The 13,799-nt window shown below is 48.5% G+C and overlaps 1 protein-coding gene across 1 annotated transcript in view; it reads right to left on the bottom strand.

Moving 5' to 3' along the window:
* The window catches only part of ALK (anaplastic lymphoma receptor tyrosine kinase), a 728,920-nt gene that overhangs the window by 15,787 nt on the left and 699,334 nt on the right, over positions 1–13,799 (bottom strand). The window contains exons 22-25 of the mRNA XM_018055482.1: positions 13,712–13,776; positions 12,152–12,281; positions 6,078–6,175; positions 2,004–2,096 (exon numbers count right to left, since the gene is read on the bottom strand). Of these exons, the coding sequence (XP_017910971.1) occupies positions 2,004–2,096; positions 6,078–6,175; positions 12,152–12,281; positions 13,712–13,776 (386 nt within the window). The remainder of the gene's footprint in view (positions 1–2,003; positions 2,097–6,077; positions 6,176–12,151; positions 12,282–13,711; positions 13,777–13,799) is intronic.

Raw genomic sequence — 13,799 nt, 5'->3', positions numbered from 1 at the left:
TAACTAGTTTTTGTCAGTGACATCATTAATGCCACTCACTAATAAATTAATTCCTACCTCTGAAGCCAGCTCCACCCCAGCCTTGTGTTCTAGTGCCTGGTATGTTATGGGAGGTGGGTTCCTACCAGCTGCCTAGATTAATTACTTCAAAAAATAACTGACTGAAATATGAATTGAGTGGTTAGCTGACTCCTTGGAAAAGACCCTGATGCTGGGAAAGTTTGAGGGCAGGAGGAGGAGGAGTCGACAGAGAATGAGATGGTTGGATGGCATCATTGACTCAATGGACATGAGTCTGAGCAAACTCTGGGAGATAGTGAAGGACAGGGAAGCCTGGCGTGCTGCAGTCCGTGGGGTTGCAAAGGGTCAGACACGTCTGAGTGACTGAACAACAATGTGTGAGGTATTCTGCCACGTGCTGAGGACAGAAATAAGTCATAGTCTCTCTCTTCCAAGGATATGGTTTGATGGAAGAAACAGACATAATTAACTGCTAAAGAACACACATATGATGACGAAAGTATGTATTCAAGAGGAAACTCAGTGACCAAAGGAGAATGGGTTTGTTTCACCTGGGGTGGGGGTGGTGGGTGGAAAAGTATGGGAAGAGTTTCTTGGGGGTGCTGATGAAGCTGAATGCCAAAGAAAGTCTCGCAGGAGACATTCGTGACACACGCTGTCGCATGGGGCCTGTGGGAAGCAGGGGGCTGTAGGGAAGCTAGGGTGCTGAAGTCTAGAGTTGGGACCTGTCAGTGCTGAGGACGTAGGGGAAGGGCCAGACCACGTGACTCGTTTAGTCTCGCTGCAGCATTTGAGTCTTAGAGCACAGGCAGTCCTGGGTGCTCTGAGACAGGAGGTAAAGGAACACCGAGGCTCTGGGTGGTGGAAGAGGGTGAAGCGGAGCTTTCCAGGTATGCGGTGGGTATCAGTGGTAGATAACAGTAGGTGAAAACATTGCTGACTCCTGAGTTTCCCTGCGCTGCTGCCCTGCGCTAACAGGATGCCATCAGCATTCGCACCCTAGGAGATGGCTACCAGTTCCTTGGGAGGCTGACAGGGGTCTCCCTTATTGTCCGAAGACTGAAAGGTCTACCTGACCCCCTCTCCTTACTCAACTGCTGGATTAGGGAACTGTAATTAGTGTAATTAGTGACTATGCCAGAGAGTGGCTCGCTCAGCTCATGGAGTGAGTCACTGTTGTTAATAATTAGACAAAGATGAAACTAGGGGTTGGGAAGAGAAGTGTGGGATAGTATACAATAGAGGTTTTTTTTTTTTGCAGTTAAAATTTTTACTTTATTGATTTCTTTTTAATTAATTACTTAATTGGCTGCACTGGGCCTTAGTTATGGCACACAGGATTTTTGAATTTTGTTGTGGCATCTGGGATCTAGTTCCCTGACCAGGGATGAAACGCAGGCCCCCTGCATTCGGAGCACAAGTTTTAACCAGTGGATCACCAAGAAAGTTCCCTGTTTTTTTTTTTGTTTCTTTTTTGATGTAGCCTCGAGAATGAGAGAGGGAAAAAGAAATGAAGCTGAGCTAAGTACTGACGGGCTTTGAACTATACTTCCATGTCTCCTGGCGTGGGAAATGCAGAGCAATGTGCTGGGCCCAGTCTCCTCTCAGTTCTAAGGTGCTCTTGCCTAGGGTAATGGAAGCTAAGTCTGCTTGGAATTCCTGAGTATTGAGGAAAGGGGTTAATTAAGCTAAAGTTTACCCAGAAACTTTTTCCAAGTGAAGTATCCAGGTTATTCTGTCTCAGAACATGCTAGGATTAGAGTTGGAACCAGAAAGACAATCTAATTAACAGGTTAGTGTTAATTATTGCAGGCAGAGAGATCCTAGAATTAGTCCTTCAGGCATGAACAATAATTAAGGCTGCCCCTGTGCTGAAAAGGAACTTAATGCCATTTTAGGCGGCAGGTTGACAAGGCACCAGAGTACTCTAGGGATGCGGTTGAGTAGGTGAGCTCTGATGGGTGATGGCAGTCTTCACTCACCTGTAGATGTCACGGGCCATTCCGAAGTCTCCAATCTTGGCCACTCTTCCAGGGCCTGGGCAGGTCAAGAGGCAGTTCCTGGCGGCAATGTCCCTGGGATGAAAAAAAAAGAGAAAATGCATTTCGTAATTTCATTCCTAAAAAGATAAAGGTATAAGAATCACAAGAATTTTCACCTCCAATCTAAAGTTCAAATAGTTCCCTTTTCTTCTCTGTATTTCCTTTACTACATTAGACTTCAGTATGAAAGAAATAGCTAAGCAATTCTAGGTCTCAGAACCAACAGGGAAATGGAAAAGGATTAGGGGAGATGATTGAAAACGTTTAATGGGATAATAATAATGAAAATAACTATAATAGGAACTAGAAAATTGATTGTCCTTTTACCAGGTACTTAAGCACTGTTCTAACTGCTTCATATCTAATTCTCACCATAGCCCTGTAAGACACAAGGTGCTAGTATTATCCTTATTTTATCAAAAAACTTAAAAGAAGATAATAGAGGGACATAGAAATGTGTTTGGCCTTTGGCTATTGTTCTGTACCAATTGCTGGTTGGTTTCTGCCGGTTGTGTGACGGAGTGTTCTGGAACAGCATGGTTCTCATGAGATTCAAGTAGGTCAAGGTGTTCCCCAAATATTTCTAGTTTTATATTTTAATACGCCATCATGGTTTTTACATCCATGATTTTATCTAAAGCCTTTGTTAAGCTGTATGCATCATAGCTATGAGGCCAAAGAATCACTTCTTTCCTGTTATAAAGTTACCTTGTCTTAGTCGTTACGTTCTAGTTGTTAGGGCCTATTCTTCCATAGCATGCATGTAAGGCTGGATCAGAAGCTTTCCAAGACTCATCAGCTTCTACTCACTGACTGCTAACCCATTCTTGAGTTGCACGTGGGGATTAAGGATGCAGCCAGACGAAGTTTGGAATGTTGTTGTTTAGTTACTAAGTCATGTCTGACTCTCTGTGGCCCCATGGACTGCAGCACACCAGGCTTCCCTGTCCCTTCACTATCTCCTAGAGTTTGCTCAAACTCATGGAATGGGTTTCTAATAATATTAAAGTCCTGGACAGAAAAAAATAGTACTTCTTGGGGGGAATGGGTGGTGTTTTTATACTTTCAACTGGTTTCATGATCATTGGCTGAGAAAGAAGGATCATGGAAAATAAACAGCTGGATAGTATTTTTAAAAAATAGATCTGGATGGGGGTTCATGGCTTAGGATAGCAGAACAATTGGTCAGGGTGGGAGATGGGTGTTATTAATGCCACTGCCCCAATTCAGAAGTTTTAAGTTGAATTTTGAGGAGCAATGGTGTGTAAAATGCCCTAAGAAAACCATAAAAGCATAACATATATGACATCAAAAAGAAGAAAATGTAGTAGGATATATAGCCATTGCTTCTCAAGAGAAATATAGTGAAGTCAACCAACAACAATATTTATAGCTCTGGAAAGGTCTTTCCGTTGATGTGCATGGAATGGTTGCTTAAAAAATTGATCTTGAATTTAATGGCAAGAAAGTAAATGTAATATCATAGAACACACCAAGAATTGGTAGAATGACACATATTTCTTGAAATGGCAATAAACCATGTCCAAAGGAAACAGATCTAATAGAAAAATGGGAGTGTGTGGATCTGCGAGGGAGTCCGCTCTGAATTCAGGAGGTGTGTGTGCATGGGAGTCTGTGAATCTTAAGGCAGATGGTGAAGAAGAGAATTAAGGTAAACCTATGGGGGGAGGGTGCCATCAGCCTCGAGCCAGTTAGAAGATATAAAAAGATGCTTTCCTAAAACCAATTACCCCGCAAGACAGCTTTGACTGAGATGGACAATTTCTGCTAATCGTCACCTTTTGCTTATAAAGCAGATCATCGAACATACTGTTGATTCAATCTTTGACAATTTCATTTCTCGAAAAAGATAAAAGAAGCAACAAAATATTACTCTGGGATCTTATTGTGACCTTCAGCAACTATTTACAGATATGGAAGCAATAGGGATCTTGAGTGAATTTTTGCTCCTTGTTATCTTATTTTCAGTAATAACAGGGCACTGGATATAGTCAAAATGTATCATCCCTCAGGAAAGCAGATTTCAAAACGTCAGAGGAAAAGTAGACACAATCCCTCAGTCAGAGAATCTGGACACTTGGTGATTAACGTGGGGGTGGAGATGAAAAGGCAGAGATGACCTCGAGGAGAAGTGAAGGGAGAGAGCTGAAGTCACTAAGGGGATGGGTCACATTGCTCTCAGATGGGCTCAGACTTAGCGGAGGTAGACATGAGATGGAGAGACATTTATTCTTTCCAGGTGCACCAAGCTGAGAAACCACAGCGGAAAAGAATGTGGAAAAGAATGCATACTTTGCCGTACAGCAGTAACGAAACATTGTAATTCTACTATACTTCAAAGAAAAAAAAAAAAAAGATGGAAAGATGGCTCTAGCCAAGGACTTATTCTAAAAAGAGCACAACCCTGTCACATCTGAGCAACAATAAAGCCCAGAGCTGAGATTTATGGAAAGTTCTGGACACAATAAAAAGGGCAAGGACAACAGTGGCAGGGCTGACCTGCGCTGTGAAGCAGAGAGTGTGGCTTTGGGTGAGAACAGAACTGGGGCTCGGCTTCTCTCTTCCTTCTCTTATTTCTATCAAGCACAGGGATCTGCAAGCTGGAAAGGCTGAGACTCAGGAGGAAGCTCTGAGGGCCAAAATGATGAAGCTACAAAGGATGAGCCAGTGTGAGCTTCTGGCCTTGTTTTCAGAATGATTTCAGTAAACTAGGCCAGTGTATTTCCTGATCTTTAACATCCCCTTTATTAGGGAAGAAAACATAGCTTGTTATCTACCTCCATGCTCTTCTCTTTCTACACTCTTACAGTGTCTCTTATTCTCTACGTTATTTTTACATAGATTGCAACATGTCTTATACTCTTTGATAGGTTCATGAATGTTTGAGAGTTCACGAGTAAGAGTTTAAGAGTAAGATTTTTATTTACTAAATGAGAAACAAATCATTAGGAAGAGCTTTGCAAAGAGTCTAACAATCTATTTAACTTTTCAAGTTGCAGAATCAAGCTGTCTGTTGAGAAAGCCATGGATAGCCACATGGAAAGAAATATGTGTCATTTTTTATGTCTATAGCATTACACATGGACTTGATGTACGGGTGCAAACACCAATTTAACACAAGGGTCAGTCATATAGAGCAGAAGAAATGAAGTACAGAGGTAAAGGAAATAATTCTCATTCTTCATTTCTGAGTATTTTAGAAAAAAAATAATTTATCCAGTAAACATTTATTGTGTGCCACTATATGCTGGGGATGTAAAGATGAATAAAATAGGGTTGTTGCCTTTGATTTATCCATAGCCAGAAAATACAAACTTAAACTTCCCTTAGGGAACCCAATTTTTTAGATGATGTGGCATGCTTGGTCACTTAGATGGGCCTCACTATTTGTGATCCATGAACTGTGGCCCTCCAGGCTCCTCTGTCCGTGGGGATTCTCCAGGCAAGAATACTGGAGTGGGTTGCCATTCCCTTCTCCAGGGGATCTTCCTGACCCAGGGATTGAACCCTGGATGCTTTGACAGGCAGATTCTTTACCATTGAGCCACCTAGGAAGCTCAGTCTTCTAGATAAGGAAACATTAACATGACCTAGGACTTGACACAGGCGGGGGTCCCTGAAGGAACCCAGGTAGAGCTCATCCGGGTCTCCAGTGCTGATATAGATGTTTTATGACCCCACTTTGCTTCCCTGGTGGCTCAGTTGTTAAAGAATCCACCTGTAACGTGGGAGACCTGGGTTTGATCCCGCGGTCGGGAAGATCCCCTGAAGGAGGGCATGACAACCCACACCAGTATTGTTGCCTGGAGAATCCCCCTGGACAGAGGAGCCTGGCGGGCTACAGTCCATGGGGTTGCAAGGAGTCAGACAGGACTGAGTGACTAAGCACAGCACAGCACATGATTCCAGTTTACATATGGGCCAAACAAAGCCCTGGGGACACATAGCGGAGCCTCTGGAAGGTGAGGGCAGAGCAAGGTCATTTAGACTCACCGGTGGATGAAGTGATTCTCCTCTAGATACTGACAGCCGCAGGCGATGTCCCGAGCCACGTGCAGGAGATCCAGCATGACCAGGGAGGAGGGCTGGTTCTGTAGGAGACAGTAGTGACCGGCTGGTGAGGAGCTCTCAGGGGAGAGGAAGTCTGAAACACTGGACTCCCGTGCTCACCAGGAGGTCAAACGCAGGCTCGTCACCCTGGGGTCTTGGCCCTGGCTGCACATTCGTGATCACTGGTAGATTTATACAAAAGCACATGCCTGGGCCTCAGCCCAGAACAATGACTCCACCTCTGGGCGGGCGCAGTGTTTATAGAGTCACAGCTGCCAGGTGAGTGGGGCCGGAACCCATACCACAGACGTCCTGCCCCTTCGTGTTTTTTTCTGCCCACTCTTCCACCACTATCTTCATAAACATTTGAATACCCTAAATGTACAAACAGGCCTGTGAGGAAATCAAGGCAGGGTAGTGTTGCTTTAAAATGCTCTATTTAAAAATATTTTAAAAATTAACTTTCTTCAAGAAGACCTAGATCTAAAGTGGACTGAAAAAGCGAACCTTCCAGAAAACACTGGGCAGCTGAAGAGCTATCTCTGGCTTTCCTGCATGAGGTCCCTTTTGTGCAAAAGTTTCTGCCCCCCACTACCTGAACTGTCCAGGGATGCAGCCTGGCTCTCCTTCCCCGTCTGGTGGGGCAGCCAGAAGTCTTTCCTGAGGGCTGCGCCCTTCTTGGTGTCTTCTCAATCCCTAACCCCCGAGTCCGCAGCAGCATGTCCTCAGGCAGTGTCGCGTGCACTGTGCTGCTCGGGGCTTGTTCCACCACGTCCCCAAGGAGACCTTGAGGCTCCCGAGGCAGGGCCTTTGGCATCCACTTCCATGGTCTCTAGCGCAATGCTTAGCTCACTGCCGAGGTTCAGTGAACAAGGGGGTTTGTTGGTTGGTTGATCACAGCCGAACTAGGGTTTTCCAGATGCTGCCACAGATCAGGGCCTCCCTGGGACTCTTTGGAGCAATAGCGTGGATTGGGGGAGGTGGCGAGGAGTTCCTGTGGGGCCTGCTTCAGTTCCAGGGGAGACGACTCAGGGAGGGGAGCATTTGCTGCCCATGGACCATCAGGCAGTCCCCTACCTGTAAGAGGGCAAGTCCCAGGGCCTTTGATGCAATGTCCTGTGTGGTCAGTAGGTAAGCAAGGTTACCTCCATATTGACGGTGAGAGGGCTGAGGGCTCAGAGAGGCTCAGCTAGTAGGGTGGAGCTGAAACTGCCCTGAGCTGGGCTTTTAGGGTTTGGATTGGGGGAGGCGGGATTCTAGGAGTTAAAACTGAGTTTCTTAGGAGGGCATGTCTGAGAAGGGCTGGCGTTCCTGTGGACTCAGGGCACGGCACCCACGTGAGCACAGATACAGCACACAGGGTACATTTCAGTGCTCGGTTGAGCTGAGCTGGGCTTCATCCTACTGGGTCCCTTACTGGCTGTGTGCCCTGGGGCTGGTGGCACTCCCTCTGTCCAAGCCTCCGTGTCCTCGTGTGTGACACTGCTGTGACACTCTCAGCCTCCCTGGTTGTTCTGAGGACTCAGCAAGAGGCACAGAGTGAGTGCTTCACAGGGGGCTCAGCATTCATGGAGGGGGCTACTCCGTGGAGGGCGCTGTTGGGGACTTGAGAAGTGGCTCATGTGTCTGGCTTCTCCCAGGACCTTGTTAGGGTCAGAAGTACTGGGCACTGGGAGAGACAGAGTCTCCATTTCCTGGGGACAAGAAAAGTAATATATTTTTGAGAGAAATATTCATCCATCTTGCTATAGTATTAGGACAATATTTTCTGTTTCCAGGAAAATTCTTTCTGTTCCTGCCAAAGAGGACCATTCCTAGCGCTCTTGGAGTCTCTTTGTGTCTTAGCCCCCATCACTCAGGACGCAAGGACCATTGATGTCTCAAATGCTCCATAAGTCTGCTGCACTGCAGGGGCTAAATCTTCTCAGGCATTAGCCCAGGGGCCGCGTTTATCGGGGCTCCCTGTCTGTGGCTGTTCAGAGCAAATTACACCAATAATCAGTCTTCACAGAAGCAGATCGTCTGTAACCCAAGAGGTGTGTCTGCATATCTGTGTTTGTGTGTGTGTGTGTGTGTGTGTGTGTGTGTGTGTGTGTGTTGGTGGTGGTGGGGGTCTGTGGATGCTGTGACAAGACCGATATTGAAAATGAGCAGTGCAGAACACAGCCTGTGTGCCATCTGTATCCAGCCCGGCCAAAGGAGGAGTTGGAACCAGGGCTCTTTTTCCTTGATTTGCTACTAAATGTGGCACTTCCTTTGGCAATGTCAGGCAGTTTTTATTCTGTCCAATACTCAGAGAGGGTTTTATCCAGTACCTCCTGAAGCAGGCTGTAGGATGGAGTTCAATCAAATAGGTATGGGAATTCCTGGGTTAAATAGGCTTCTTCATCAGAGGAATTATCAGAGTCTTTGCTACACACTAGTGTGTATTGAGAATCAATCAGAGGGGAGTCTGTGTGGCTCTGAAACTGGCTTGACCATGGAATTCTTTTGAGCATGCCTGCGAGTGTGTGCCACTCAGGGTTCTGATATTCCCATTAGGACACTGTTTTGACCAATATCTTACTTTGGCTCACAGTTCCTGAGGTGCTATTTCCAAAGGATAATGTATATACTGGTAAAAGAGAATGATATTGATAATAATAATAATACTTCCTTAAGTAGCTCCTGCATTTAGAAATGAAGGATCACAGGACATGGGGGAGGAACAGTTTCACCAAGGGAAAAACAGAATAAGGATACATTTTTAAATTGATGGCTATGAGAGTAAGAGGGAAAGATGAAAGGAAGCAGCAAAGAATGAAGACAGGGACACAAGATATGAAAAGTGGCAAAAATCCATTTTGAAAAGTGATGAGAATGGTGCTGGGCCTCAGATTCCTGGCTCTGGACATGGTCAAAAAAATGCAGTCAACGAATTGTGGAGGCAAAATTAGTACTTGGCAAAATCGAAACCAAAGATGAAAACCTAAGCTTTAGTGGCAATCAGAGGTTCTCATCTCTATGCTGTGCCCTCTGGCGTCCAAGGAGCCGCCATGCATATGCAGCATCTTCTCCAGAGCCACTACCTACCAGACTACCATTCCCCAAGCAGGTGTAGATGCTATAGTGGGCAATGGCTGCCCCCTTTAATACAGAGATTACTGACTCCTTGATGGCCTTTGTCATTATTGATTGAATCAACTTATACTAAAAGATAGCTACTAGCCTATATCTGACATATATTAAATCCTCAGTAAAATTTTGTTCAGTAAAGAGGGGGGTCTGCAAAATTATATTGACATTAAAAGGGTCCTTCCTTCTTGAGGTGGTGGGGTCCTGGGACCGAACGATGTTTCCCTCTGTACCCATGAATTTCATTTCTATGACAGACATAGTTGGCCCTGGCACCCATTCTGTCCTTTGAGTCTGTGTATCTATCATTACTTCATATCCATGCATTATCTGAAGCCAGAGCCTCTTGGACCCTCTCTGAGGTCCTTCCATCTTGATGTCTAGATGTCTAGCTGCTGAACCCCAGGGATGGCAGGAAGTGGGCACAGAGTGTGCGTCTGATTCTGAGCACCCGGCTGGGAACCTGCACAGAGCAGGTTAAGCCTGGAGAGATTCAGGGGCTTCAAACAAATGAACCAGGTGGAGCTCAGACCTTTGAATTCAGTGAGTTCTAGCCTGGAGGCACAGCTCTGCCCACCCCCTCCTCAGTGTGTGTATGTCTCCAGCCCCTATGTCCATCAGCCAGTCCCTCCCTCCTTCATCAGGATTTACTGATATTAGCTACCTCGGTCCACTATAAATCCTGGCCCTTTTTCACAGTCAACCTGGTCCTCACTCACTAAGTTGGAGTTAGTGGTTCTGAGAATCCATGCAGGACACCCAGCAACCTCCCACATGCCCTGCTCCCACCCCGGCTAGAAGTTGCTGCTGCAAACACATTTGCATGGGGTCACTCTGGAGGGCTGTCATCCGACATTTCACATCACCCATCATGGGCAGTAAGTGCCTCAGGAAGGACCAGCTCATCTGAGGTGAGTGGGTGTAAAGGAGAAAGGAGGATACCTGGACCGCCACCAAGATCTGGGAGCATGGTTGGCCAGAGAGTCACACAAAGAAGATCAGGGTCAAGGGTTAAAGGGAAGATTTGGTCGGGGGGATCCTGACCCTTAGAAGCACCTCTTTCCCAAGTAGAGTTGACCTTCCCCTGGCTATGGGCATCCCTGGGGTGGTACCTGCAGCCAGAGGCTGGAAGCTGGCAGCAGGCTCCCGCTGTGAGCCTCCTTGAGGCGGCACTTGGGCAGGGAGGTGGTGGGAGATGTCAGTGATCTGTCTTCCTCACTCGTGCTTTGTTCTTTGGGACAACATCCAAATCATTATCAAGAGAGATACCTTTGCCTGTGAGAGAAGGAAGTACCCCTCCCTGAAGGTTCTTGGTCTTGCCAAGTGATGGGTTCTCAGATTCCCTTTACGAGGAAGTCACAATACTCTCTTGTCCTCAAGCCTTAGGAATGTCCAATGGGAAACCCAGAGCTGGACCTCCTCCCAGAGAGTGACGTCACATGTTCCCTGTTGGACATCTGCTGGAAGCACTGCTGAGATGCTCAGGGCACGAGGCTGAAGGCTCTGCTCTGCTGGGTAGGGGTGGGGAAGCTGAGACTGGTGCCCAGACCCTGGCAGAGATGCCTGCGTAGCTGGCGACCTTCGCTCTCAACCACCTGCCCTCACCTTGGCCCTCAGGGCTTCCCCATGGGGACCACAGGGATCAATAGCACAGCAGGCTGGAGTGAGCAAGGAATGAAGAGCCATAAGGGCTGAGTTCTAGTCCCAGCTCTTCCACTTCCTGTGTGACCTCGGCAAGTCACATAACCTCTCCGAGCCCCTGTTTTCCCGTCTCCAAAATGAGGTGAGATCTATACCGTCTACTTCATAGGGTGGTTTTGAGAAACGTGAAAACTCTGGGGAGGAGGGGGACGGTGCTGCAGATGAGGGTTATCATGAGGTAGGCCCCTTCCTGCTCTCCCCTTCCTCAGGCCCCTTCCTCCTGCCAGGGGTGCTGAGGTGCACACACTCATCCTCTCAAGAAGTTAGATTGGATTCCTCTTAGACGGTCAGCCAGAGCCTTGCAGGAATGGTGTGGAGGCTCTTAAGAGCCCAAGTGAAGGTGGGAATTGGAGCAGGTATGACCTTCTGAGTTTTCCACCACCACTTTGGGTCCATGTGAGGAGGGTGTTCAGTCCTGGTCTTCCTGTGGCCGCGTGGCTGTCGGCCTCTCTCTGCTTTCCTTAGGGGTGGGGAGGGTACAAGTCTTCCCTGTGGTCCTCATAGTTCAGCAGCAACTTCAAGATGGCAGTTCCTAACTCAGGGTGTCTGCTCTGCTCCAGTTCCCTGGGCCCAGGACCTCTTGAAGACCCTGGCAGTGATGGGAGTGGACAGCCGGCCTCTGGGCTCACCCAGTGAGGTGTGTTTTATAAACCAGGTCTGTCCGAGATGTTCTAGCCTGACCCTTAGAGTTCACATTGCAGATCCTTAGGTTAGAGGGGGTTGGCTGCCCTAAGCCAGCTTGTCTAATAATCAACTGGGGGGAAGTGTGTGTGGGCCCACCTAGGTTTCTTCACTCCCCCAAACTCTAGCCCTTTGACCATAACATGTATGTAGCACTTTCCTAAATACCTCAGCCCTTCATTTTGATTGTAAATCTACAAGGTCAGGAAGTTCCCATCTGAGAGATGAGGACACTGGGGTTCACAAGGGGTGGAGCAGAGTGACCTGCCCCAAGTCAGATGGTTGAGTGAGTGACACAGCTGGCGTGAAAGTCCCCCTCCGTGCTTGTCCCTAGTTTGGTTTTCCACAATCAGCGGGTCATAAAAATAGATACTGGCTAGAGGAGACATTGCTCAAGGCTTGGGCAAGCTCCCTCGGACCAGGCTCAGCCTGGTTGATACCTCCTGTCCCTTCTCTCCCATCTGTCCCCCAGATCAGAGCCCAGGGGCTGACACTGGGTGGGAAAGGTGTTTCTCACTCACCGGACGAGGCCGCGTCTCCCGGAGGAAGGACTTGAGATCTCCTCCCGCCATGAGCTCAAGCAGGATAAATCGGGGCAGGGCTTGCAGACTCACGCCAATACAGCGCACGATGTTCTGGTGGTTGAATTTGCTGCAGAGCGGAGGGGAGTAACTGAATTTAACTGAGCTGAGTCTGCAAAAACTGGGCAAAGCTGGGTACAGAGTTATGTTTTCAGAGCCACATTATGTAAAAGCTTTCTGTAAATACGGGGAGCAGGGGTCCCAGGCTGGGCCTAAGGAGAGGAGAATCTGGTTGCTGAGCAGCTGGAAGAACCAGAGGGCAGGCCTGGTGGGGGTTCAACACGCATGGAGTGTTCTTGCTTGGAGTGGGGGGCTGGGGAGCGGGGGAGAGGGCCATGCATAGGCACTGAGCGAGAAGGCTGGGGTGGAGGTGGGCAGGGAGACGAGGGTGTCCAGGAGGCTGGCGCCAGGACTGCTGGCCAGGATTCACATTTTGGGGGTTGGATTCACGGAGGAAGGCCTCAAGTGGAAGCTGGAGGGCCTGCTTCCCTGAGGGCCTGCCTGAGACCTGCCTGCTGACTGCGTGCGGAAGAGAACGAGGAAGAGGGCCGCTGGATCCCACCATGGACTCTTTGCAGGGGCTCTGAGATTCGCGTTTTCTTGTTAACGTGATCCTGTGAGGACACGTGAGGCAGTGGGGCCAGGGAGCTCCACGCTGGCACACTTGGGCAGAGCTGATGCACTGGGTGACCGTGCACCCAAATACAGTGCTGCCCACTCGCTGCAGAGTAGGGAGACTGCGTGACGCGGGTCTCCTTCCACCTACTCTTCTACTTTCCAGGTTTTACTCAGTGATCACTATTACATGGGCAACCAGCAAATACGGCACTTAAGCAGGAGCTGAGGCTGCCACGCGTCCTCCCACGGACACAGCACATCACACACGCTGCTCTGGCCTCATTCCCTCGGCCGCTTCTGCCAAGGCCTCCCTAGCCTGTCAGGATGTTTGAGGCTTCCCAGTGCACCGGGAGGCCATGAGCCTGGCCAGCTCTCAAGGTCGAACCTCTGTTGTCAGAGCCTTGGACACTGTGACTTCCAGTGGTGGGCCTCAGATCCACCAGCTGAAGAGTCGGGCCAGCTGGGTGGACCAGGGTGGGCACCTTCCATCACATGGGCACCCATTTCCTTTACTTGAGAGTTGGGAGCTGGGATGGGTGAAAGGCCTGGTGGAAGAGTTACCTGGAGGAAGATTGTATTTTCCACTGTCAACAACAAGCACACTCTGTTTCTTAAGAAAAGGGGGAAAAGAACCAATGGGTGACACAGGGCTGCTGGCTGAAGGCCAGGTGACATTGACTGGGGCTACAAGGAAACCAGATGGGGGCTGGTCCACTCTGGTAAGATGTGCTAAGAACCTCGGGGGCTGGGGGAGATCGCCAGTTAGAGAGGAGGGGTGCCCTGCAGGGCAACCCTGTTTCCCTTGGAGATATGCCTGTTAGAAATATCTTGTGTCCCTCACAGGCTTGGGGTGGTGGTGTGGGCGTCCCTCTGGGCCGTTACCTGATGATCAGGGCTTCCATGAGGAAATCCAGCTCGTCCTGTTCAGAGCACACCTCCGGCAGCGTCTGGGCACAGAAGGGAGGGTGGG

The sequence above is a fragment of the Capra hircus genome, chromosome 11 (genome assembly GCF_001704415.2).
Source record: "Capra hircus breed San Clemente chromosome 11, ASM170441v1, whole genome shotgun sequence".
In the NCBI taxonomy this organism is placed as follows: Eukaryota; Metazoa; Chordata; class Mammalia; order Artiodactyla; family Bovidae; genus Capra; species Capra hircus.
This window is presented reverse-complemented; position numbering and strand designations above follow the sequence as displayed.